At 33.1% G+C, this 24,676-nt stretch overlaps 1 protein-coding gene across 7 annotated transcripts in view; it reads right to left on the bottom strand.

Annotated features, from left to right (window-relative positions):
- LOC109057318 (plexin-B2-like) overlaps window positions 1–24,676 on the bottom strand; it is a 344,361-nt gene that overhangs the window by 8,508 nt on the left and 311,177 nt on the right. For all 7 annotated transcript variants that reach the window (XM_042753485.1, XM_042753486.1, XM_042753483.1 and 4 more), the window contains 19 exons: window positions 23,374–23,475; window positions 20,780–20,872; window positions 20,193–20,280; window positions 18,364–18,527; window positions 17,857–18,005; window positions 14,219–14,330; window positions 13,573–13,709; window positions 13,304–13,486; window positions 12,200–12,311; window positions 10,102–10,302; window positions 9,849–10,028; window positions 7,235–7,371; window positions 7,039–7,139; window positions 5,782–6,017; window positions 5,078–5,259; window positions 2,629–2,695; window positions 2,068–2,214; window positions 266–422; window positions 86–186 (listed from right to left, as the gene is read on the bottom strand). In XM_042753485.1, the coding sequence (XP_042609419.1) occupies window positions 86–186; window positions 266–422; window positions 2,068–2,214; window positions 2,629–2,695; window positions 5,078–5,259; window positions 5,782–6,017; window positions 7,039–7,139; window positions 7,235–7,371; window positions 9,849–10,028; window positions 10,102–10,302; window positions 12,200–12,311; window positions 13,304–13,486; window positions 13,573–13,709; window positions 14,219–14,330; window positions 17,857–18,005; window positions 18,364–18,527; window positions 20,193–20,280; window positions 20,780–20,872; window positions 23,374–23,475 (2,649 nt within the window). The remainder of the gene's footprint in view (window positions 1–85; window positions 187–265; window positions 423–2,067; window positions 2,215–2,628; window positions 2,696–5,077; window positions 5,260–5,781; window positions 6,018–7,038; window positions 7,140–7,234; window positions 7,372–9,848; window positions 10,029–10,101; window positions 10,303–12,199; window positions 12,312–13,303; window positions 13,487–13,572; window positions 13,710–14,218; window positions 14,331–17,856; window positions 18,006–18,363; window positions 18,528–20,192; window positions 20,281–20,779; window positions 20,873–23,373; window positions 23,476–24,676) is intronic.

Here is a 24,676-nt window from a genome sequence, read left to right as displayed (position 1 = left end):
AACAACAAATAAATAACAAAAAACAAAAAATTTTACCCTCACTGAATCAAAAAAAGAAAAAAAAATGGCAAACCCATGCGCTTACGTTATAATGCGCCAACGTATTGATGCGCCTCCACCTGCCCTCCTTCTGTGACGACACGTCTAGATCTGACAGGATCTGTCCCGTGGAGCCGGGCCGCCATTCTGTGGAAGAGACCAGAAGACGTGAAGATGAAGATGAAGAAGGTGAGGCGCTGTATGTGAGATCATAACGCTGGCTCACCGAGGGTGACGCTGTCTACTTTGGGTCTCTGAGAGTGCGGCAGGTTTTTGTACACCTGCTCGATGATCTTCTCCTTCACCTGAGAGATGGTGTCACAGTTCAGCACCTTCACAGGGGTGATGTCCGGCCCCTCGCCCTGAACCAGCACCTGCAGCGTCTGCCGGCACACAGAAAACTCAGTTATGAGCTGACAAAACCTGTTCTGGTAAAACAATGTGAACAGAAACTATCTGAAGTCATCTGGGAAAAAAAACAAAAACTAATATAATATATTGAAATATGTATTAGGGACGTTAGGGACGCACTGATAACACTTTCCCATAACAATTACTATACCAATACTTTCATTTTTGGTACTTGCCGATAACAATTACAGATATCTGTTTATTTATTGCATTTTTTTATATATATATATATATATATATATTGGGTAGAGAAACCAAAAGAAATGAATCATGTTAGTTGGCTTATATTGTTATATTGTTTAATAAACAGATGTTCCTTTACTCATTTTCACACTTAATTATGTGTGGGATGAATGTGGGAATATATTAGAAATATTCTTTACTATATATATATATATATATATATAGATATATATATAACAGTATAATATATATATATATATATATAGAATATAATATGATATATATACTAACAGTAGTGGATATTATATATAATTAAAATAGAATTGACATTTTATAAGAAAATTTATATATACACATTTATAATGATTTCATATGTTTTTATAAAAAAACTCTTTTATATAATTTACATTTACATGTAAATTTGATATATATAATTCAATATATGTATGTATATATAATATATATATATATATATATATAAATATATTTAAATATATAGATATATATAATATTATATAAAAAAATTAACACTATAAAAATTATATTTATGAATTATAAATGTAATTTCAATTTTATTATACATTTATATATAAACATTTATATTAATTTCATATATAATTCTATAATAAATTCTTATAATAAAATTCATTTATTTTATTAAATTATTAGATTACTATTATTATTACCATACCATTATTTTTATATTAGTTATTGCTTATTTATATATAAATCATACTATTAATATTAATGTATTTTATAGATAGATATAGATGCATTTAGTCATTTAGCGGACGCTTTTATCCAAAGCGACTTACAAATGAGGAAAATGAAAGCAATCAAAATCAACAAAAGAGCAATGATATATAAGTGCTATAACAAGTCTCAGTAAGCTTAACACAGTACACATACAGTAGCAAGGGTTTTAAATAATATAATAAATAAAAAGAAAACAGAATAGAAAAAGAACAGAGCAAGCTAGTGTCATATAAATGACAAATATATTATACATATTTACAATAAATTTGTAATAAATGTAAATAATATCATCTGATGTATAATAAATGATTAAGATTTATTATGAATATAATCAATTTTTTTATTATATGAATCTGTTTTATTTCATTATTATATTGTTTTTGCTCATTTATTCGAACTGCTTTTTATTAATTCAACCGTAAGAAATTATATAAATGTACATTAGATATGTTTTTATCTAAAATTTAAATGAATGCAGTATGAATTCATAACTATCATTCTCATCTTTTTGTTGTAGTAGCACCAAAAAAAAAAAAAAAAAAAAAAAAAAAAAAAAAGTCCTTTCTTCAACAAATGAAAGTGGGGAAAACTCCACATGAGTTTTCTTCTGAGCAAATCACATCAGGCAGTTTGTTAGGACTTCTGAACTTCAGAAAACATCTCCAGGAAATCACATACCAGCACAACGTACTCCACGTCATCTCCGAGAAGGCCGGTGTCGTTCAGCGTGTATTTGGCTTTCTTGACCTGTGCGTCCACAGGCCCCTTTTCAATCTGGTGCTTTATGGCCCTGAAGAGTTTGTAGAGCGGCTCTCCGGCGCTGTCCTGAACAAACAGCAGCACTTTAACACAAACCCACTGCTTATCCACAGACACACACAAGCATCCCTCCTTTGAAGAATTTACAGTTCAAGTGTGTCAGCGACTCTAGTGCTGATTCATGTGGATGAAGAACAGAAGCTACTTCATTAAGCACCATTATCATCATCATCATCATCATCATCATCAGTCACACTCATGAATATCAAAGCTTCACTGAAACACGCCGTGGACAGAACTAATCCAAACCCTACAAGACCTTAAAATACTAATAAACCAATCTAATGTAATATGAAACTTAAGGTGAAGTGTGTAATACTTCCAGCTTCCAGACCAAGATTTGACTTGATCATTAAATGATCAACCGATGTATGGTTGAATGAAATATGAGTGAATCTTGTCTCATGTTTGATATTTTACCTTCAGGTACTGATAGAGACAGATGGACATCCAGTTACTCAGCATCCTTTCCACCACCGTTTCAGACCTACACACACACACACACACACACACACACACACACACACACACACACACACACACACACACACAAACTAATATTCAGTAAAATTAACAATAAAATCGTAAAAATAATAAATAATTTTATATAAAAACTATTTAAATAATATATAAAATATATAATTTTACAACAAATTACAACTAAACAACTATTAATTTATAATTAATCGCTTAAAAACTAACATTTACAGAAATTAAACTGGAGTTTGTATAATAAATGGATTCATAAATTAATACATTTGATTAATAAATTAAATCATAAAACTGTAAATTTGTAATAATAAATAAATAAATAAATAAATAAATAATAATAATGAAGTTATAAAAATAAATACGTAATTTCATATTTAAAAATTGGCTATATGTTATATGTATGCTAAATTAATAAAATAATTTAACAAAATTAATACATAAAAACAATTCTATATTAAAACATTAATATTCACTAAAACAGTGTTTTTCAGTCGATAAAAAAGCTAATAATGAATTACATCATAAAACTGTAAAATGATAAAAATGTAAAATTAATAATCATTCAAAAGTCGTAAAAATCTTCATTCATAATTTTAATAAAAAAGTTCAATAAAAAATATATATAATGAAATAATTTAAAACATTAAATAAAAAATAAAATAAAAAAAAAAATAATTTTTATATTATATTTATATTATATTATATTTTTATATTTATATTTTATATATATATAAAAAAAAAAACAAACACTTACACACACTTATTAATTAATATTCAATAAAACAATGTTTCCCAAACTGGAGTTCACAAGTTGATGAAAAAGCTAATTCTTTTTATATTATTATATTATATTTTATTTATTCTTATATTCTATATTATATATTATATTATATTATATTATATTATATTATATTAGTATTATATATAGTTATTATTATATTATGCCTGCTCTAAATCATGGAAACTTTTTCCTCTGCGAAACTCTTAACATTATTTTTTATTATAAAACTGCATCTCTGAAATCACATTTGAAGCTCATATCCAGTCTGCTCTGTCAGTTAAACATTATATTAACACGACAAGTCGCTAAACAGCCAACAGTCGGGTTGTTAACATTTATTAGTAATAATAGCCACGATTATTTATTGAAGACGGATGTTGCGGTTGCTGGCTGTTAATGAAAGCAACGAGCCACTTGAGGCTGTACGTTACAGTTATCTGAAGTGGTTTCTGCTTCAACAATGGCCCTCAACTGTTAAGATCATTGTAACGCACAGCCTCCAGTGGCCTACTGCTTTAATCAACACTAACACACTCATTCCTGTCAATAACAAACAACAATAATCAGCATCAGCACCCAACTATGACAATCAAAGAAGCATGTGAACATGATGCTGGAGTGTGTTGAGCTTTGGGACAGAGAGGCTTGTGTTTTTTTATGTCAAGACAGATTTTGATTAACATGACATGTTTTATGTGACATCTACAGGTTGATAAATCCGAACGATCGATTGATTAAAAAATGGCATTTGAGAAAGAGTTTACTGATGTTTGTATATGAGTTTGGCTTTGTGGTCCATCCAAAATTAATAACTATCTATTTCACATTCATGCTTGCGGATGTTTGCTTGCCTTTAACTGCCTCAAACTAAAACTCTCAATATATTTAAATGATTCAATGCCACGAAATTCATGAACAAACTTCATATGGGAAATCTAGTGACTAGTTATGCCTTTGGAGTCTTAAAAGCGTGAATCTCATAAAATACCATCAATACACAACATACAATACACCCAAAACAAAAAAAAACAACAATAAATTACATTACACACACACACACAAAAAAGTGTTTCAACTAGACAGGGCGGGACTTATCTAGCAGCTCCGCCCCCTCTTTAAAGGGGACATCAGATGCCCATTTTCCACAAGTTGCTATGATTCTTTAGGGTCTTATATAAAATTTCTCAATGGTAGTGTAAAACAACACCCTTTTTATCCCATCAAAAACAGCTAAATACAATTAAACCTAAATACAAGTATTAAAATGTATTATATTTATGATAAATATTCCTTATCATTATATTAATTTATTATCTATTTATATATTTTATTATATTTTTATAATACAAAAAAAATGAAAATGACAAACAAAATAGGGTTAAAACGAAAACATAACATAAAAATGAATCAAAATGTTAAAAAACACCACACAAGTATATAAATACAGTATGACTAGAATAACACTGTTAACTAATAAAAGGTATTCATCCTGGCTTCCAGAAGTTGCGTAAAACCAGCCAATCAGATTGTAGACTAGGAATTTTGAAGCATTTCGCCACAGACCTCAGTTAGTATCTAGTGTCAGACGTATCTCACCTGCGGAGCAGCAGTTTAGGGTTCTTGCTGTGAACGTAATCCTCCATGAGCCCCAGCAGAAGCGTCCTCATGATGTCGGTATAATACTCCAGTTTCCCGTGAAGTGCTACGGTCAGCAGAGACGCGAAATACACTTTGGCCCTGGCGTTAAAATCCGGACGGCCCTCCAGCGTTCTGATAAACTGCACACAGAGAGATTACGGTTTACAAACTTCCCTGTATGATTACAAGTGTGGAGCATTAAACGAGCATTTTGTTATATTCTAATTATTATTATGTTGGTTATGATGGACTTTTGTGTGTGTGTGTGTGTGTGTGTGTGGTGGGTAACGATATAAACACTTGGGACATAATTACAGGCCAGTCTTAAAACACGGACGGTGTGCTTGTTTATGTGTATACATGTGTGTCATTAGATGTAAATGTTTAATTGTGTTTGTGACATGAATATAGAAGACTTTAATGAGAGCGCAGGAGCTGATTGAGTCCTCTGGGGCCATTTTAGAGTCATTCGGTATAATTGAGCGACTGTCTAAAGGCTTCATCAATGATGTGTGTTGTTTCTGATGAGAAACCTTCGACATTTATCGTCAAATATCAATTTACTGACCTTTCCCGCTGTTAACCGCACAGAATGGTTTAAAATGAGTAGGTGAAGAGTGTATAAATGGATCATAATTACAGTTTGTGTGTGTGTTTCATACATTGATGAGGAAAGTTTTGCTGTTGAGGAGGTTGGAGAACTGGTTCAGCGCCTGGGTGACCGTAGCCCTGGCCTGCGGGGGATCTGGGATATCCAGTTTGCCAGTGATCATGACGTCATTGGCGCCATCCTTCGAGGGCAGGAAGAAGACGCGGTCGGTGTAGGTCTTGTAGTCCAGGAACGGGATCCGGCCCTCGCTGATGTCGTTGCTGTGGTCCTCCATTTCGATCATCAGATCTGCACAGGAATCGACAGGTTCAACGTTAATGACGTGTTTGCTTCAAACTCCACACTTCAGAGCCAAGTAAACTTATCCATACAGTTCTGAGATTTAGTTTGAAGGACTAGGTTGAGAATTAAAGACCAGATTAATATCCTAGAATAACGTATCATTAGTACATATCCAAATTTCATTAGTACGTGTCAAAACTACACATCTGGGCAAAATGTGAGGCAACACTGCAAATACCACTGATCAATGGATAAATAAATAAATAAAAGGGTGAAAGGGTAGATAAATAATAGATTAAATGAAAAATAAGAAGTAATAAATACATAAATATATGTGAATGGACATATAAGCGACTGTCAATTAAAAAATATATCTGGAAAGATAGGAAAACAACAAATATTTGATAAATTAATAGGTGGATGAATGAATGAATGAATGAATGAATGAATGAATGAATGAAAAAATGTGTGGACAGATAGATAACAAATGAACAAATAGACAATAAATGAAAAATAGGTGGAAAGATGTATAAAGAGATATAAAAATGTAGATTGATTGATAAATAAATAAAAAATAAACAAATAAATAAAAGGTTGCTGAATGAATGAATGAACGAATGAATAAATTATAGATTAATAAGAGATAAACAATGGATTATTTGAAAAATAAAAAGAAATAAATACATAAATGTGAAAGGACAGATAAATGACAAGTGGATGATAGATAAACAACTGACTTATAAACAAACGAATGTGTGGCAAACAATTGATAAATAACTGAATAAATAGAAGCTGATAGCATGCTTTAGTTGAAAAAACAATTCAAAGAATTTACAGAAGCCATACACACTGAGACTGACATATTCTAGTCTGATTAGTTGCCTGAACGAATAGTTGAGTAACATAAGCCAGTCGTCACTTTTTCATCGCAGACACAGAGAAAAGCTTTTTCTTAGCTTAAATCATCTGTTGCAATGCTTAAAACACCCTGTTGCCATAGTAACGGGAGTATATGTGCACATGTGACCTGTGAACTCTTTTTTGCAGCGGTCCCGAACACTCTCCTCCAGATTCTCCAGCTGATGCTTCACTTTCTCATACTCTCGCTCTGCCTGCTGGCTCTTCCTCCTACACACAGATGATCAGATCAGTTCATTACAGCAAACGTTCACTCAGACGAACAGCTCAAGGGCATTGTGGGAAGTACAGTTCTTCTCTGTAACCTGTAGCAGACGAGGGAGATGGCGATGATCAGCAGCATGGGAACCAGCACCGCTGGGATGATGATGGGCAGCGGGAGATTGTACTTCCTCTCGTACCGAACTGAGCCGACCAACCACTCGCCATTACCAAACTTAATCTGAGTGAAGGAGAAACAGACTGTCTTAGGGCTGGACGGATGGATGAATGAATAAATAAACAGGTGGATAGATGGACAGATACATAAAGTTGATGGCTGGATGAATGAATTAATAGATAAAAGTGGATGACTGAAAAGAAATGGATGGATAAACCGATGGGTGGACGGAGAGATGAATATACAAACAAAATTTTTTATATATATATTTAAAAAAAATTAAGTGGGTGGACAGATACATGCATTAATAGATATATTAATAAAAACACAAATTTAAAGAATAAAATAATATATTTTTATATTTTTTTTACTTTCATATTTTTACTACATGCATATTTTTTTTCTTTTTTTTTTAGCTTAAAAATTACTATTTAGAAAAAATTAAGAACATAAAGAAATAAATGGGTGGATAGATACATTGATACGTACATGCAAATTAAGGTTTTTGCCAAAAATGGTTAAATATAAATACATTGATAGATGGACGAATGGATAAATAATTATAAATAAACAAATATGAATAAATAGATGAAAAAGTGGAAAGAGAGACTAGTGATAGATGGGCTAATGGACATAAATAATACATTGGATGGATATACAATGTACAATATACAATGGATGGATATATATATATATATATATATACAGTGGGGCAAAAAAGTATTTAGTCAGCCACCGAATGTGCAAGTTCTCCCACTTAAAAAGATGAGAGAGGCCTGTAATTTTCATCATAGATGCACTTCAACTATGAGAGACAAAATGAGAAAAGAAAAACCAGAAAATCACATTGTAGGATTTTAAATGAATTTATTAGCAAATTATGGTGGAAAATAAGTATTTGGTCAATAACAAAAGTTTCTCAATACTTTGTTATATACCCTTTGTTGGCAATAACAGAGGTCAAACGTTTTCTGTAAGCCTTCACAAGGTTTTCACACACTGTTGCTGGTATTTTGGCCCATTTCTCCATGCAGATCGCCTCTAGAGCAGTGATGTTTTTGGGCTGTCACTGGGCAACACAGTCTTTCAACTCCCTCCAAAGATTTTCTATGGGGTTGAGATCTGGAGACTGGCTAGGCCACTCCAGGACCTTGAAATGCTTCTTATGAAGCCACTCCTTCGTTGCCTGGGCGGTGTGTTTGGGATCATTGTCATTCTGAAAGACCCAGCCACGTTTCATCTTCAGTGCCTTTGCTGATGGAAGGAGGTTTCCACTCAAAATCTCACTATACATGGCACCATTCATTCTTTCCTTTACACTGATCAGTCGTCCTGGTCCCTTTGCAGAAAAACATCCCCAAAGCATGATGTTTCCACCCCCATGCTTCACAGTAGGTATGGTGTTCATTGGATGCAACTCAGCATTCTTTCTCCTCCAAACACGACGAGTTGAGCTTTTACCAAAAAGTTCCATCTTGGTTTCATCTGACCATATGACATTCTCCCAATCCTCTTCTGGATCATCCAAATGCTCTCTAGCAAACTTCAGACGGGCCTGGACATGTACTGGCTTAAGCAGGGGGACACGTCTGGCACTGCAGGATTTGAGTCCCTGGCAGCGTAGTGTGTTACTGATGGTAGCCTTTGTTACTTTGGTCCCAGCTTTTGCAGGTCATTCACTAGGTCCCCACGTGTGGTTCTGGGATTTTTGCTCACCGTTCTTGTGATAATTTTGACCCCACAGGGTGAGATCTTGCGTGGAGCCCCAGATCGAGGGAGATTATCAGTGGTCTTGTATGTCTTCCATTTCCTAATAATTGCTCCTACAGTTGATTTCTTCACACCAAGCTGCTTACCCATTTGTAGATTCAGTCTTCCCAGCCTGGTGCAGGTCTACAATTTTGTTTCTGGTGTCCTTTGACAGCTCTTTGGTTTTGGCCATAGTGGAGTTTGGAGTGTGACTATTTGAGGTTGTGAACAGGTGACTTTTATACCGATAACAAGTTCAAACAGATGCCATTAATACAGGTAACAAGTAGAGGACAGAGGAGCCTCTTAAAGAAGTTGTTACAGGTCTGTGAGAGCCAGAAATATTGCTTGTTTGTATGTGACCAAATACTTATTTTCCACCATAATTTGCAAATAAATTCATTATAAAATCCTACAATGTGATGTTCTGGTTTTTCTTTTCTCATTTGTCTCTCATAGTTGAAGTGTACCTATGATGAAAATTACAGGCCTCTCTCATCTTTTTAAGTGGGAGAACTTGCACATGCGGTGGCTGACTAAATACTTTTTTGCCCTACTGTATTTCAATATATATCTATATATATATATATATATATATATATATATAGATATATACACACACACACACACACACACACAAACACACGTTTATTTTTTCTGAAATAAAATATAAAAAAGGTATGTTTATTAATTTTATAAGAAATAAATAGAAACAAATAAATATGTGAATGAATGAGTAAATAGGTGGCTTGAAGGATGGCAGAATGAATGGATGGATGTTGTTGTCTCACCACCAGGTCCAGCGGGTCAGAGCTGGTGTCTCTCCTCTGTCTCTTGGATCGAGCGCTGGGTACGGTCGACGGCGGGTCCAGGAATAATTTATCATCCTGTAACGTGTTTACGTTACACTGGGCATCTCCCACAAACGCCTGCGCTTCTTTCGCCGTCATCGCTTTAGAAAAACCACGACCCTGAGACACAACAAAAACACGTTTACGAGCGTGAAAAACCCCTGTCTGAATGACATTTCGAGCAGATACTCACAGTCACGATGATCATGCTGTTCTCGGTGATAACGGTCTTGCTGAGGCGATCGAACGTGGGGTCGGGGTGATACTCAAACGGTGTCAGCTCAGTCTGGAGGTTATCGAGCTGCACGTATGCCCTGAAGAACTGAGACTCGTTGACCGCAGGTGACACAAACTTGATCGAGGTGTCGTTTTTGAATGTGGACTTCTCTACAAACTGAGAAAATAAGAGACTGTGTTAACATCACTTCTCTAAATTGAGATGGCACATCATATTCTTCCTACACAGACAAACATGTCCACGGCCCATGATGCTGGTCTAGTTCTAGTCTAGTGCAAGTTATGCAAAAACTTGTTATAATCACTGAAACTGTGAAATGAATCTCTATCCATCATATCTACACTTTATTGTTTATGATGTAGTCTCGTCCATTTTTGCACAATTTTCATTAACGCGCTTTATGAAAGTAACTTTTAGATAACGTCTTGCCAGAATGCTCCAAAGACAAACTGAGCCAATTTCGTTGAAAACTGGACAAACTGTCTAGGAATAGTAATTTTACACCCACAAAAACCAAAAATCATAAAAACAAAAACATAAACTAAAATTTGGCCTGTTGGTGGCGCTAGAGAGTTTGAGTAAGAGAGTCCAAATTTGTTGTGGTTAATGATGAGACTGTTCTCTATCTGTGTGCCAAATTTCATAACTTTCCCACAAGCAGTTCTATAAGATTCATAACAGTACACTAAAGCATTCATAAAATTCAGCATTTTACTACAAAATTCAAAATTGCCTACGCTAAAATTGGCTGACAAGGGAAAACTGGGTATTTGTTGATTGGTTGATGTATCGGTTGATTCATCTCATCTTACGATTGAGAAATTATTAACAAAAATTATTTTATTTTTTTATCTTTTGACCAGTAGGTGGCACTGTGCCAAAACTATTCATGAACTGAGGTCATGCTTGACGCACCAAGTTTGGTCAGAATCCATCAAAGCATTGCAAAGACATAGCTTCATGTTAATTTTTCATGTCCATTAATTTCATCAAATTCGCTTTACGAGAACAGTGTGGTCAATCTGAAATCTTTTTTGCCAGGACTGTCTAAAGATGATCTGAGCCAATTTTGGTGAAAATCTCAAAAACCGTCGGGGAAGGATGAGTTCGAAAAAGTAGATTTTTCGCAATATTCAAAATTCCAAAAAATCTTAATGTTAGTATATACTCGTCTACGACAGGAAATCAGAGGAAAAAATAATTTTGCTTCTAGACCTTATGTTTCAAAAGTTATTAGCAGAAATATGAATGCAAATTTGGCCTATTGGTGGCGCTAGAGAGTTTGAGTTAGAGACTCCAAACTTGCTATGGTTAATGTTGAGACTGTCCTCTATGTGTGTGACAAATTTCAAAACTTTCTCGCAAGCAATAATAAGAAAAACCATAAAAATAATAAAAAAAAGAAAAAAAAAAAGATATAACGGATATATCACTCGGTGCTTGGCCCCTTATTACGCGAACTGACACTTTTCATTAATTTTTTACATTTCATTTTAATCGCATCAGCAGTAATATATTTAGTTCACTTGTGCAGGGGGAGTTTTTGCCCCTTTATCTCAAATTTGTGAGGCATTTTTGTTCATTTTGGTGGCATTTTTTTTTCCAGAAGCCCCTGTTAATGTTAACCATGACATGGACTGAAAGTCCTCAGACAGCAAAACAGAGGAACAGATTTCACTGCAGCTGGGAAATCTATTGATATTCTGAGAGGGAGCAGCAAAAGTCCCTAAAAGTGGGGGTGGAAAATCTGATAGATAGACAGATGGAGCAAGAGCGATGGGAGCAGCGAGACCGCTTGAGGAAGGGCTGCAGTACAAAAGCTTCTCCACAGATAAGGGAGATGAAATGAAGCGTTCATCAAGTTTTTCGTTAGATAAATGCTTGTTTAATCTCCGTCTCGTTGAGCGCTTCGGATATGAGCAGCTCTCATCGTTTCAATCAGAAGCCGAGCGATTCATGCAAGCGAGAGGAACAGATGAAACGAAAACCAAACAGCAAGTGATGTTTCCCTCGAGAGCCGCTGGAGATCAGGGTTGGTGTTTCTCACCCTCACCTCTTCCGGGACGGTCTGTCTGGACCATTCTCCAGCTGACGCCACCACCCTGATAGAAGCCTTCTGGACCAGGTCAAATCCAGAACCCACCACCAAGATTGTTCTGCCACCACTGAAATACACACACAGTCTTAACACAATAATTATTTTTTTTATTTTGTTTGATGTTACACTGCTGAAGGGCAGTGTATAATAAAATCTTGTTATAAAATAAAACAATTTTAATATAAAATAATCTTGTTTACAGAATTTTGAGGTGTGTATCTATCTCTATATATTATACTACAATATAAATTTAATATTTTAAAATAATAAAAAATTATAAATAAATATACAAAACTATTTAATAAAAAATTATAAATAAATATACAAAACTATTTTACCTATACTTTATGTATCTGAATTATACTACAATAAAATGTTATACAAGTTAATAAAAAATATATATAAATATAAACTATTTATATATATATATCTGAACAATATAAAGTGTTATAAGTTATAATATAATATAAATATAAATATATATATATATATATATATATATATAGTCAACATTTTATCTCATATATATTTAATTATACACACACACACAAATTCACAATTCAGTTTTTTTTTCATTTCAAATACATACATATATTAATAAATATATTTAATTATATATCAGTTTATATATATATATATATATATATATAATATATATATATATATATATATATATATATACAATATAATCAAATATGTATATAATGTTAAAAAAAAAAAAAAAAAAATATATATAGATATATAATATATCTATATATCTATATCTATATATAAAAATATATATTATATTCCTTTTCGTATTTACAACAAAATAATACAATTATTTGATCATATTTATGCTTATTTTATACATTTTTTTTTAAATAAATATACATACAACACTATATACCTTTTCGTATTAATTACATTAAATAAAACATCTTTTATTATTAAGATGTACAAAATAATGTACATACTTAAAAAATATTTAAATAATGTCTAGCAAAACAGTATTGATCGGTGTACAAATGAGAGTAATGATGTAACGGTTGTGTGGGTAAGGAAACAAACAGAACTGACCAGATGAAGCTGCTCCTGGGTTGATGGTCGGACACAGAGGGGTTGCTGGAGAACTGAAAGGCTGAACTGATGGTGGTTGTGGTTTGTTTGCCGTATTGGACATTGACGGTGAGGTGATCCGATGGAACCTTATCGCCCAGATACTCAGACAGTTTACAGGTGATCCGCTCTCCAAAGCTCTCACTGACAGACAGGAAGAACACAAAATGAACCAAAAAGGGCAAATCTAATGAAAATGACAGAAACGACATTTCCCATGATGCACTCACACTTGGCAGGGCACATTGTGCACCATGATTTGAAGGTCGTGTTTTGAAGCGGTGTTCAGGTTCATCCCAGTGATAGTGAGGATGGTTCCTCCTGCTTTAGGACCTCGTTCAGGAGACACGCTCTGTGCTACAGGGTTCTACAGAGACAAAGATCACATATTACATTAGCAAATCAATATCACAAACACGATTTTACATAAATAATATAATTAGTTATTCATTAATATAAATAATATAAACTGCAATATTGAAGTAATAATGTGCACAAAAGCTGCAAATACCCAGCAATGACAGCTGTCCCATGCATTACCATCCTATTGTAATGATTACATAATCCCAGGAAATGCATCTGTGTGCTGTCCGAGAGCCGTCAGTGTGCCGAACAAACACACACCCTCAGAGTTTCCCCACGGGAGCGACTGTGACAGCCTTTCTCCCTGAAAACTGATGCAATGAACCCTGCTAAAGCCGTCAGCGGTGATAATTATGAGGCCTGCAGGAGCATAAGACCAGTGGCCACACACAAAACAGCCCAGCAATACATGACGCACACAGAGAGACGCTCCTGTGGACTCACACAGCAGCAGAGTTTCACTCAATTACTGTGTGAGCAGTGCATGCTGGGTAATGCAGAATCGTGACTTACCCTGTAGGTGAAGCGGACCGCTTTTGTGGATATGCCTTTCTTTCCCCTGCCCACCTCAATTTCCACCTCTCCGGTTTTGTTGATCATGGTCGGGCCGATTTCACACACCACACTGCCAGACAAACACAAAACAACTACTTTAATTAAAAGATCCAGACACTGAAGTTCTACCAACGTTTGTGACATGCTTTTAAGGATCTCAAAAATACTATATTGCATTACATAGAGTGTGTTCTTTGTAAACACAAATGAAAGAAAAAAAAACTTTTTATAATATATAAATACATACAATTGCATATACACACATATAATTCAATGTTTTTACAAAAATGATATAAATACCTTTATATTAAATTCTATATTAAATGTAAATTATTACATTTAGACATTCACTAAACAAATAATTAAAGACATTATATATTTATATTATTTTCATGTAATTTTAATATATGTGTGTGCATGAAAAATATGAATTAAATATAACAAAGAATTACATAATATAAATAAAATAGTAAATACATTTACAAGTTTATTTAAATTATATTATTTACATATAATATATACATATAAATAAGTGCATATATACACTTAGCAATTCAGAAAAATATGTGTAAAAAAAAATACAAATTTATTTAAATAATAAAATTAACAAAACAAAAAAATTCACAAACACACAATAAATCATACATATACATACAAAAAAATACAAAAACACAACAATTTACTTACTTATACATAAAATAAAATAGAAAACAAAAACAATTGAAGCAATGAAAAAAAATAATTAGTATTATTATTTACGTGTGTATGTGTGTAGATAATATATAGTTAATTAATACTTTTTAGAAATGTATTTTAATTCAGAATTAATTGAAAAAATTAATTGAATTATTATTTACATATTTGTGTAATTAGAATAAATAAAATAGTAAATAAATACATTTACAAATTTATTTGAAAATACTTTATATTATTATTTTATATATTTTATTTACATATAATTAAATGCATATACATATAAATATTTTATTAGATATACATATATAAAATAATAGCAAATTATTTCATTTAGCAATTAAAAAAAAAAAAAAATTGTATTATTATTTATGTGTGTGTATGTGTGTAGATAATATAAATAAAGTAGTTAGTTAATACTTTTTAGAAATTTATTTTAAAAATTACATATGTTCTATGCATTACTATTTTATAGTTTCTACCAACTGAAGGACGAGGTGGAATAATTTTCTGCACACACCAAATCAAAGATGCTGTTCATAAAGCTTCAGCTGTATTCATCCTGGAACATTCCTTTAACCCTAATGGATTCTAAACGAGGTCAAAATGGGCAGAAGACAAGATTCATTAGCGCTGGACCAACTTTTCCCACCCAAAACATCAGTGCTGAACAGATGCTGTTAATTAACACCGATCCCACAGATTCCAGATCCATTACGTCCAAAATGTACCAACTCAGAGAACGGTCCTCTGTTCCCCCGAAACCTGGCTTCAACCTCCCCAGACAGACTCTTCTGACAGCTTATTAACCATTCTGAAGCCAGACTCTCCTGTGAAAGATCCTTTTTAAACACAAACACTCACAACAGAGCTGATGAACCCTGATGTAGAATCACGGACTCAGCCAAGCCTGACGCTGGCTGTGAGAAAAGCTCCAAATCCACACAACATGCTCCGGATTTCAAACGTCTACAAATCCAACGTTGTTCTACAAGAGGAAACGCAAAGACAAACTCATGTGCGCTTAATATTTCAAGCACAATACGACACCTCGAGCAGATTCCCAAACACATTATTTGGATTGTTCTTGGGGGCATTTTGACATGTTTGAATTCTGGGTAATTATTTTTTAATTAAGCTTCGAATGAACCAGATTTCTCAAACAGGACATTCGCTGGAAATCAGGCCATTTGGTAGCACAGAGATCTGTAGGGATTTTATTTAATGAGAGCTCTCGTTCAACACCGAACACACTTTGTGAGAGTTCATGAAAATGTTGGGATGTATTGCGTTTTTTTATTAGATATGACTTTTGAACTATTACATGACATGAAACTAGATCTACACAAATCAAATGTCGGTAAAGTTTTTTATTCAAGATACTGACTTTGAATAATTACATTGGACATTTTAAAGCATAGATCTTTTTACACATTTTGGCCTGTCCCACCTCACAATCCAAAAATACATAAACAAATAATAAAATAATAAAATTTAAAATTCAATCACAAATTCAAATACAGACATACTTTATCTAATAATAAAATTATACAATCTCTGATACAATCTGATATTCAATTCGTATTAATTTAGAATTTCAGTCCAATTTTATAAATATTTTAATGTGGACCGCATTCATCAAGCTCAAACATTCAACCCTGTTACCCGAGCTTTTTTCTAGGATATTTAAGGATTTTTTTTAAATATGTATATGTAAATGTAGTAAAATGTAGTAATTTACTGTTTTATTTCACATGTAAAGGCACATTTTATTCATATTATTATTATTTTATTATTACGTATTTAATATTTAGAAATAATTAAGTCAATAATTAATTCAATTTTTGTAAATAAAAATGATAAATTAATACATTTAGACAATCTTAAAGCAAATTATTAATTTAACTGCATATATTTTTTACAAATAATTTTCATGTGTGTGTGAATAACAGAAATTAAATATTAAAATTAATTAATTGCCTTTATATGAATATGAATAAAATTATAAATTACTATATTTACAAATTTATTTAAAAAAAATTATATTATTATAATTTAGAATTTCAATCCATTTTTATAAATATTTTAACATGGACCGCATTCATCAAGCTCGATAATTCAACCCTGTTACCCGAGTTTTTCTAGGATTTTTTAAAGGAAGATAAAATAAATAAAAAAAAAAAATTATATATAATTATATATATATACGATATATATTATATATATATATATATATATATATATATTATATATAATATATATATAATTATATAATTATATATATATATATATATATATATATATATATACATATAATACTATAAAAATATAACAATATATGTGTGTGTGCTGTGTATATTTAGTTATGTTTATATAAATACACACACATACAGTATATATTTTGAAAATATTTACATGTATATAAATATATTCATATAAATTATATCATATATAAATATATTTAACATACAAACGTAACAAATTATACATAAATAAAAAAAATACACAGTACGCTCACATATATTATGTAAACAAACTTTTATTTTGGATATATATAATTTATAATTTATATATATAAAAACATACAAAAATATATATTAATAGTTATTTTAATCTATATATATATATATATATATAATTATTTATATATAATAGTCTTTTTAATTTTGAGGTTTGTTGACTGATTTTAATTTTTACTGCTATGACAAAACAGGGTTTTAGAATGTATTTTCGGTAAACAGAGCAAATAAAATTTGCTATTTATTTGTCCCGTGAGACTGACAAACAATATCTGAAGTTTAAGCATCTCAATAGCACTCATTGAAAAAATGATATCCATTTATTTAGTCACAGACCTTTTTTTGCGCTCTATTGACGGAGAGCGACTCTTTTGCGGATGTTACCTGGTGGAGACGGAGTATTGTTCCCGCAGGTGTTTGCACGGGACTCCAGCCACTGTGATGTTCTTAATGTCATCCTTCTGAATGCCCAGGTTTGAGCCCTTAATAGTGACAGCTATTCCTCCTTTCAGCGGCCCGAATCTCGGCGTGATCTGAAACACATTATAAAACCACCCGAATCATGAGCAGCTCAGAGAAAACACCAGAGATGACCAATCTCACCAAAACAACAGTAAAAGATGAATTCTTCTAAATGAGCGAATGTATTCCCGGCAGTCATTCATCCATGTGTATAGAACATGAACTGAGCTTTCTATTGATTTTTACTTGAAAAAACCTGTGAAAACTGAAAAGGAGAATGAGAAAAGTTATAAATTAATGCTTGACCTTTCTGGGCTGTGTTTTGAGTATTGAGGATTGTCAAAATCACAGCATCATTTCAGAAAATGTTTCATAAATCTCAGAGTTTTAGGGTTATTGGCTTGTGAAATGCCATCGGCGGAGACTCACGTCAGTGATCTGGGGGTCGGGACACTCCTCCGGCTCCCTCGAGGCACAGAGCAGCTCATACACACACGAGCTGGTCTGCGTGCACCACACACACTGGTATTTGGGGTCGGCGTTCTTACACAGGCTGCAGTCTTCACGTCCCAGAGAGCAGTTATACAGAGTGACTGAAACACAAACCCAGAGGCAGACCACCAGATGAACTTACTTAGGACTTAAAAAAAAAAGAGTTTAAAATAAAGCAATAAGCCCCGTGAAGCTGTGGTTTATAAAGCGAAGCGGAGTGCCTAAAACCCCCTTAGCTGTTATAAATTCACTGTAAACCACAGCTTCACGGGGCTTATGGCTTTATAAAACGGTTATTCCATATACGTGGTACGGTTTCACAAAATAAAACAGAGCTAATAAACTGTAATGATATTAATAAAAACAGTATTCTTCCACCAAACAATGTAGTTCCTCAGAATCAGTTGTGGTTGCAACAAAGTGGTTGACAAGCAACACGCAAACGTAAACAAAGGTGTATGTTTGTAGAGTAATTTACAGCAGCTTTGAACATGGCTCAGCCAATCGGAATCAAGGAGCAGAACTATCCGTTTTATAAAGTATAATTTACCGCCAAAATAAACATTTCTGGGTTATATCTAAACCTGTAGGAACGGTTTTGCATAAATAAAACAATAAGTAAATAATGTAATGAAAAATAATATAAATAAAATAAATAAGGCATGTTTTTGCATAAATAATATAAATAAAAACAGAGCATTTTACATAATATAAATAAAATAAAATCTTGGCTTTGGGCGAAAAACTGAATTGAACTTGTAATATGAGAAGTAGTGAAGCACAATTGGTAAATGAATCATTTTTGAATGAATCAACTGATCTAATTCACAAAACCAGTCTAAATTTTCAGTCATTGTTTACTCGTGTACAAATACATGAAAAGGTACATAATATAAATAATAAATAATTAAACTCATGCACTGTAGTCACGTCTTCTTGAGTGAGAAACTGAATTTGAGTTGCTTAAGTTTTTAAGCTCAATTTGTGAATGAATCATTCTTTTGAGTCAAATCTTTGATCTGATTTTACAGTCTAAATTTGTGTCCATTTTTACTCATGTTTCGGAATTTATTTACATTTTTTTTGCATAAATAAAAAATAACAGATTGATATACATATTTTTATGTAAATATCAAATAAAATAAAAACTTGTTTATGTAATAATGAATAAGGACTGTCGATTACAAGCTTAAAAAGACACAAAAGGAACATTAAAATGGTTCATATGACCTGTGTGCTATAGTGAAGACCTCTAAAGTCATTCAATGGCTTTGAGTGAGAAACAACTGAATTTAAGTTATGAATGAATCATTCTTTTGAGTCAAATCTCTTCAACAAATCAGTGGATCTGATTCACGAAACCAATCCAAATGATCATATCCAAACTGAACTGATTGGATTCTCAAGTTGAACTCGCCGACAGATCATTGAGTGCTCATGAGAGTCAAATCATTTCCTTAATGGTTAACAGCTCATGAAAGGGGAAGATTCAAAGTAAAAACATCTTACATTTCGATCAGTTCATCACACAAAACTACTGAATGACTTCAGAAGACTTGGAATATAGTGCATCAATCATAAGCACCGATTTCATGAAACGTTTATGGTATTTTTCTTTTCCTAAAAACTTCTGCCCTTGTTCAGCTTAACTCCACAACAAGAGCAACCAGCACATGCTTCAAAATATTTCCTTTCATGTTCCACAGAAGAAAGAGTCATATGGTTTGAGGCTGAGCAAATGATGAAAAGCGAGCAAGAGCGATTACCGCTAAGACTGCTGTCGATTTTCTTCCCCGTGTATTTGTCTCTTACGTGGAACAGCACGCTGGTCTCGTGAGCTTTGTCGAAGGAAAACTGGAAGAGACAGATGAGAGGGTGAGTCAGACGCGCTTTCAGAAGCGTCTCATTTGGACACGAGCTCATCTCAGGTAAATATATTCCTCTCCGTATCCACGGGCAGTTTGGCAGGAAGTCAAAAAGCAGCCGAACAGTGCTGCTCTCTCCACATTAAACACTAGAGATGAAGTACTGGCTGGAGACTTTCCGACAGGGGGAGCTATAATCTCAAACTCCCAGAAGAGCCACTGAAGTGAAGGTAGGTGTCTCTTTTAGTTTGGTTATTGGTTGTGTAACATTTAGCAAGAGCTTTTTATATAAAAAGATTTACAGTAGAGGAAAAACAGTCTGCCTTGGGCAACATGTGGATAGAGAGAGAAACAGATCAGTGTGTGTGTGTGTGTGTGTGTGTGTGTGTGTGTGTGTGTGTGTGTGTGTGTGTGTGTGTGTGTGTGTGTGTGTGTGTGTGTGTGTGTGTGTGTGTGTGTGTGTGTGTGTGTGTGTGTGTGAAACTAACCACATAACCGCTGAAAGAGTAGAAAGGTCCCGGCTCCATCTTGACTTCTTCCTCTAACTTCATCAGCTCTGTTCCGATGGTGAAATCACGGCCCTGAAGTGTCACGATTCATAAAAAAAATAAATAAACAAAAAACGCTTTTGCTGCATTTATGCACAGGTAGGAGGACAGGAAATTATGGAGGAACAAATCTGGATAAAAAGTACAAGCCAAATTCAGACAGATCTGTTTAGAAGAAACTGAATTATGATTTATAACCGATCACGAATGCATTATAAGTGCACGGACAAAAAAAACATTTTCTCATTTAGTATTTTTCTCTTGCTGTCCAGAAGACATCTAAACATTCTTTAAAGGGTGGTTGAATGTGATTTCACTTGTTTAAGGTTAGTTAGTGTGTAAATGTTGCTGTTTGAGCATAAACAATGTCTGTAATATCAAAAGTTGCGGCGCTGAAAGTTCAATGCAAAAGTCTTTTAAAATTGTGGCAGGGAAATGCCTACAAAAACGGCTCGTAGGGACTACAACGAGTTACTTCCGGGGTTGGTGACGTCACAAACCCAGAAAACCAAGGTAAACCCCGCCCTCGGCAGCAAAGGGGGCGGGGCCATGCTGCTTTAGAGAAGAGGAAGAGAAAACTCTATTCATAAATGAATCATGATTCTGTCTTCTAATGGATTCACAAGTTTCATAATCAATGTTCTAAAGCAGCGGCTCTTAATACTGTTCCTTGCACCGCCCTGCTCTGCACACACTCTCTCTCTTTCTCTCTCTCTCTCATTCAGATCATCAGCTCAGCTCCAACAATGAACTCCAATTCCAATTATACACTTATTTTCACATAGCTATGAGAAGCGTTAAACATGGACACGTGTGCGGTTGCAGTGCTGTATTAAAGCTTTAATCAGAATAAAACCGTATATTAAAAGCTAACAGGAGCAGAAGCATTTACAAGTAACAGCCTATCTAAAAGTATGAGACAACAACAAACAAAAACATAGGCCTACCATTAAAAGCCGTGTTTGCACAGGTTCTGCACGATCCTCTTCAATAATATCCTCTGCTTCTCCACCGGGCTCAATTTGATAATCAATACTGACGATGTCATTGTTTACAATACAACTGGAGCACATGCCGCTGAGGCGAGGGGCAGGACGTCTGGACGCGCGCTAGAGGCGGTTTAGCCAATCACAACACACTGGGCTAGCTAACCAATCAGAGACCATTGCCTATTTCTGAAGGAGGGGCTTCATAAAACCAGGAAATCATCAGCGCGAGAAGGGAATAAAGGTAGTAAGGTAAATTATGAATCTAAATTTTGTAAATTTTGTAAAATAATAACAATATGTTTTTATTTATTTATACACACACACACACACACACACACACACACACCACACACACACACACACCATTTTTTTTGACCAGTAGATATAGCCTCGTGACCAGTAGATATATCCTCTTAAATATATAAAATATTTCATGTATGCTAAACTTTAGTTTTTTTTTTCAATATTTTTTATTGTTTTAAGAGTTAAATTCAAATAATAAAATTCAAATAAATAATAGTAATAGCAACAAATAAAATAAAATAAAATAAAAATAATTTGCCAATTGATATAACCTCTGAAAACAATCTTAATATTAGGGCTGTCAATTTTACATTTGAAAAAATGATTGATTATATAAATAAAATGTCTTTGTATTATTTTAAAATGGCTTAAAGTTATTAATATAAACATTAATATATCTTTTAGTATTAATTAATATTTTTATTTTATTTATATTCTGTAACTGTAATGTAATTAATAATTACAGTAATTTCAATATTATATTATATTTTAAAATATACATGATATTATATATATGTGACCCTGGAGCACAAAAGCAGTCTTAAGTCGCTGGGGTATATTTGGCAAGGCAACCAAAAAAAAAAAAAAAAAAAAAATTGTATGGGTCAAAATTATTTTTTCTTTTATGCCAAAAAATCATTAGGATATTAAGTAAAGATCATGTTCCATGAAGATATTTTGTAAATCTCCTACCGTAAATATATCAAAACTTAATTTTTGATTAGTAATATGCATTGCTAAGAATTCATTTGGACAACTTCAAAGGTGATTTTCTCAGTATTTAGATTTTTTCACACCCTCAGATTCCAGATTTTCAAATAGTTGTATCTCAGACAAATATTGTCTGACCGTAATAAACCATACATCAATGGACAGCTTATTTGTTCAGCTAATTTCAGATGATATATACATCTCAATTTTGAAAAATTGACACTTAAAACTTAAGGTCCAGGGTCACATTACATTACATTACATTACATTACATTACATTATATTATATTATATTATATCATATTATATTATATTATATTATATACAATATTTTAATATGTATTAAATATATTATTAATGATTAATTAGGTTACTTAATAAACACATGCAGTTTATTCAAATGCATTTTAACCAACTTAAACAGCCCTACTTAATATACTACACAGTTGTGTTGGAAAACAAGACAAAAATATTGATTTACTGACTTTGAATGATCTTGAAGAAAGAAGGATGAGCAGAAACAGAAGTCACCTTGTATGGGTCCAGATTGATGCCCTCAAAACTGATCCGGGTTTTGTATCCGACCGGGATAAGGACGGGATCTGGATTCTCGAACCGCGGACAGCTCTTGTTCTAGAACACAGAGGAGACGAAGAACTCAAGAAAGTTGAATCTGCTGAAGTCCACACTAATCTACAGCAATTTTCTGAGCGATTTTTAATTTACATCTGACAAAAATTAATGAACATCCATTGAAACTGAAAAACTCATTAACTATGATGACGTGCATGAATAAAACAGTTTATTTACAGCTGAAATCTATTATATCCTCACTGACATTGGTGACTGTGTCTAATTGCATAATTGCATATAATCCATTTTTCCCCCTCCATTTCGTTTTTATTTTGCTGATACAGCTAATGCGTTTTGCATTAAAACTTTCAGAGTAAAGTCATTTAGTTTGTGTCCATTTCATCAGCAATGTGTGGCTGTTCCAGGAAGCAGCAAATATCAAAGAGTGTGGAGGCCATTTCTGAAATTGCTGGCACTGGATATCAATAATGATTCAGCTGTATGCTTCAAGAAATGGTTTAATGAAAATAAATAAAATAAAACATCTAGACCAGTTAGATCTGGTGTTTGAAGACGAGAATCACATGAAAATAATCAAAGTGGCCCAAATCAATGGCGCTGACAGCAGACATACATCACCGAGACGTTTACTCGATGTGTGCTTTTACATGTCATTTTTAGCACGTTTCCTATTTGCCTAATGCACATTCCTGGTCTTAAAGGAACAGTTCACCCAAAAATGAAAAAATTGCATCCAAGATTTAGCTGAGTTTTTCTCTTTATCAAATCAGATTTGGAAAAATGTAGCATTGCAACTCCTTTGGTCACCAATGGATACTCTGCAGTGAATGGGTGCCGTCATAATGAGAGTCCACACAGCTGATAAAAACATCACAATAATCCACACAACTCCAGTCCATCGATTAACATCTTATGAAGTTAAAAACTGTGTGTTTATAATAAAATAATAACGCTTTCTCATTCTGACGGCACCCATTCACTGCAGAGGATCCATTGCTGAGCAAGTCAGAATCAGTAAAAAGTTTGGGGTTGGTGTTATTTTTTTAACGTTTTTTTGAAAGAAGTCACCAAGGCTGCATTTATCTGGTCAAAAACTATTATTCGGTTATTATCTAAATATATTATAAAATGTAATATATTCCTGTGATGACAAAAGCTGAATTTTCTCTTTTATTTCAGGATTCTTTGATGAATGATTCTTTGATGAATGATGATTGAAATAGAAATCTTTTGTATCATT

The sequence above is a fragment of the Cyprinus carpio genome, chromosome B25, assembly GCF_018340385.1.
Source record: "Cyprinus carpio isolate SPL01 chromosome B25, ASM1834038v1, whole genome shotgun sequence".
NCBI classification, from domain to species: Eukaryota; Metazoa; Chordata; class Actinopteri; order Cypriniformes; family Cyprinidae; genus Cyprinus; species Cyprinus carpio.
This window is presented reverse-complemented; position numbering and strand designations above follow the sequence as displayed.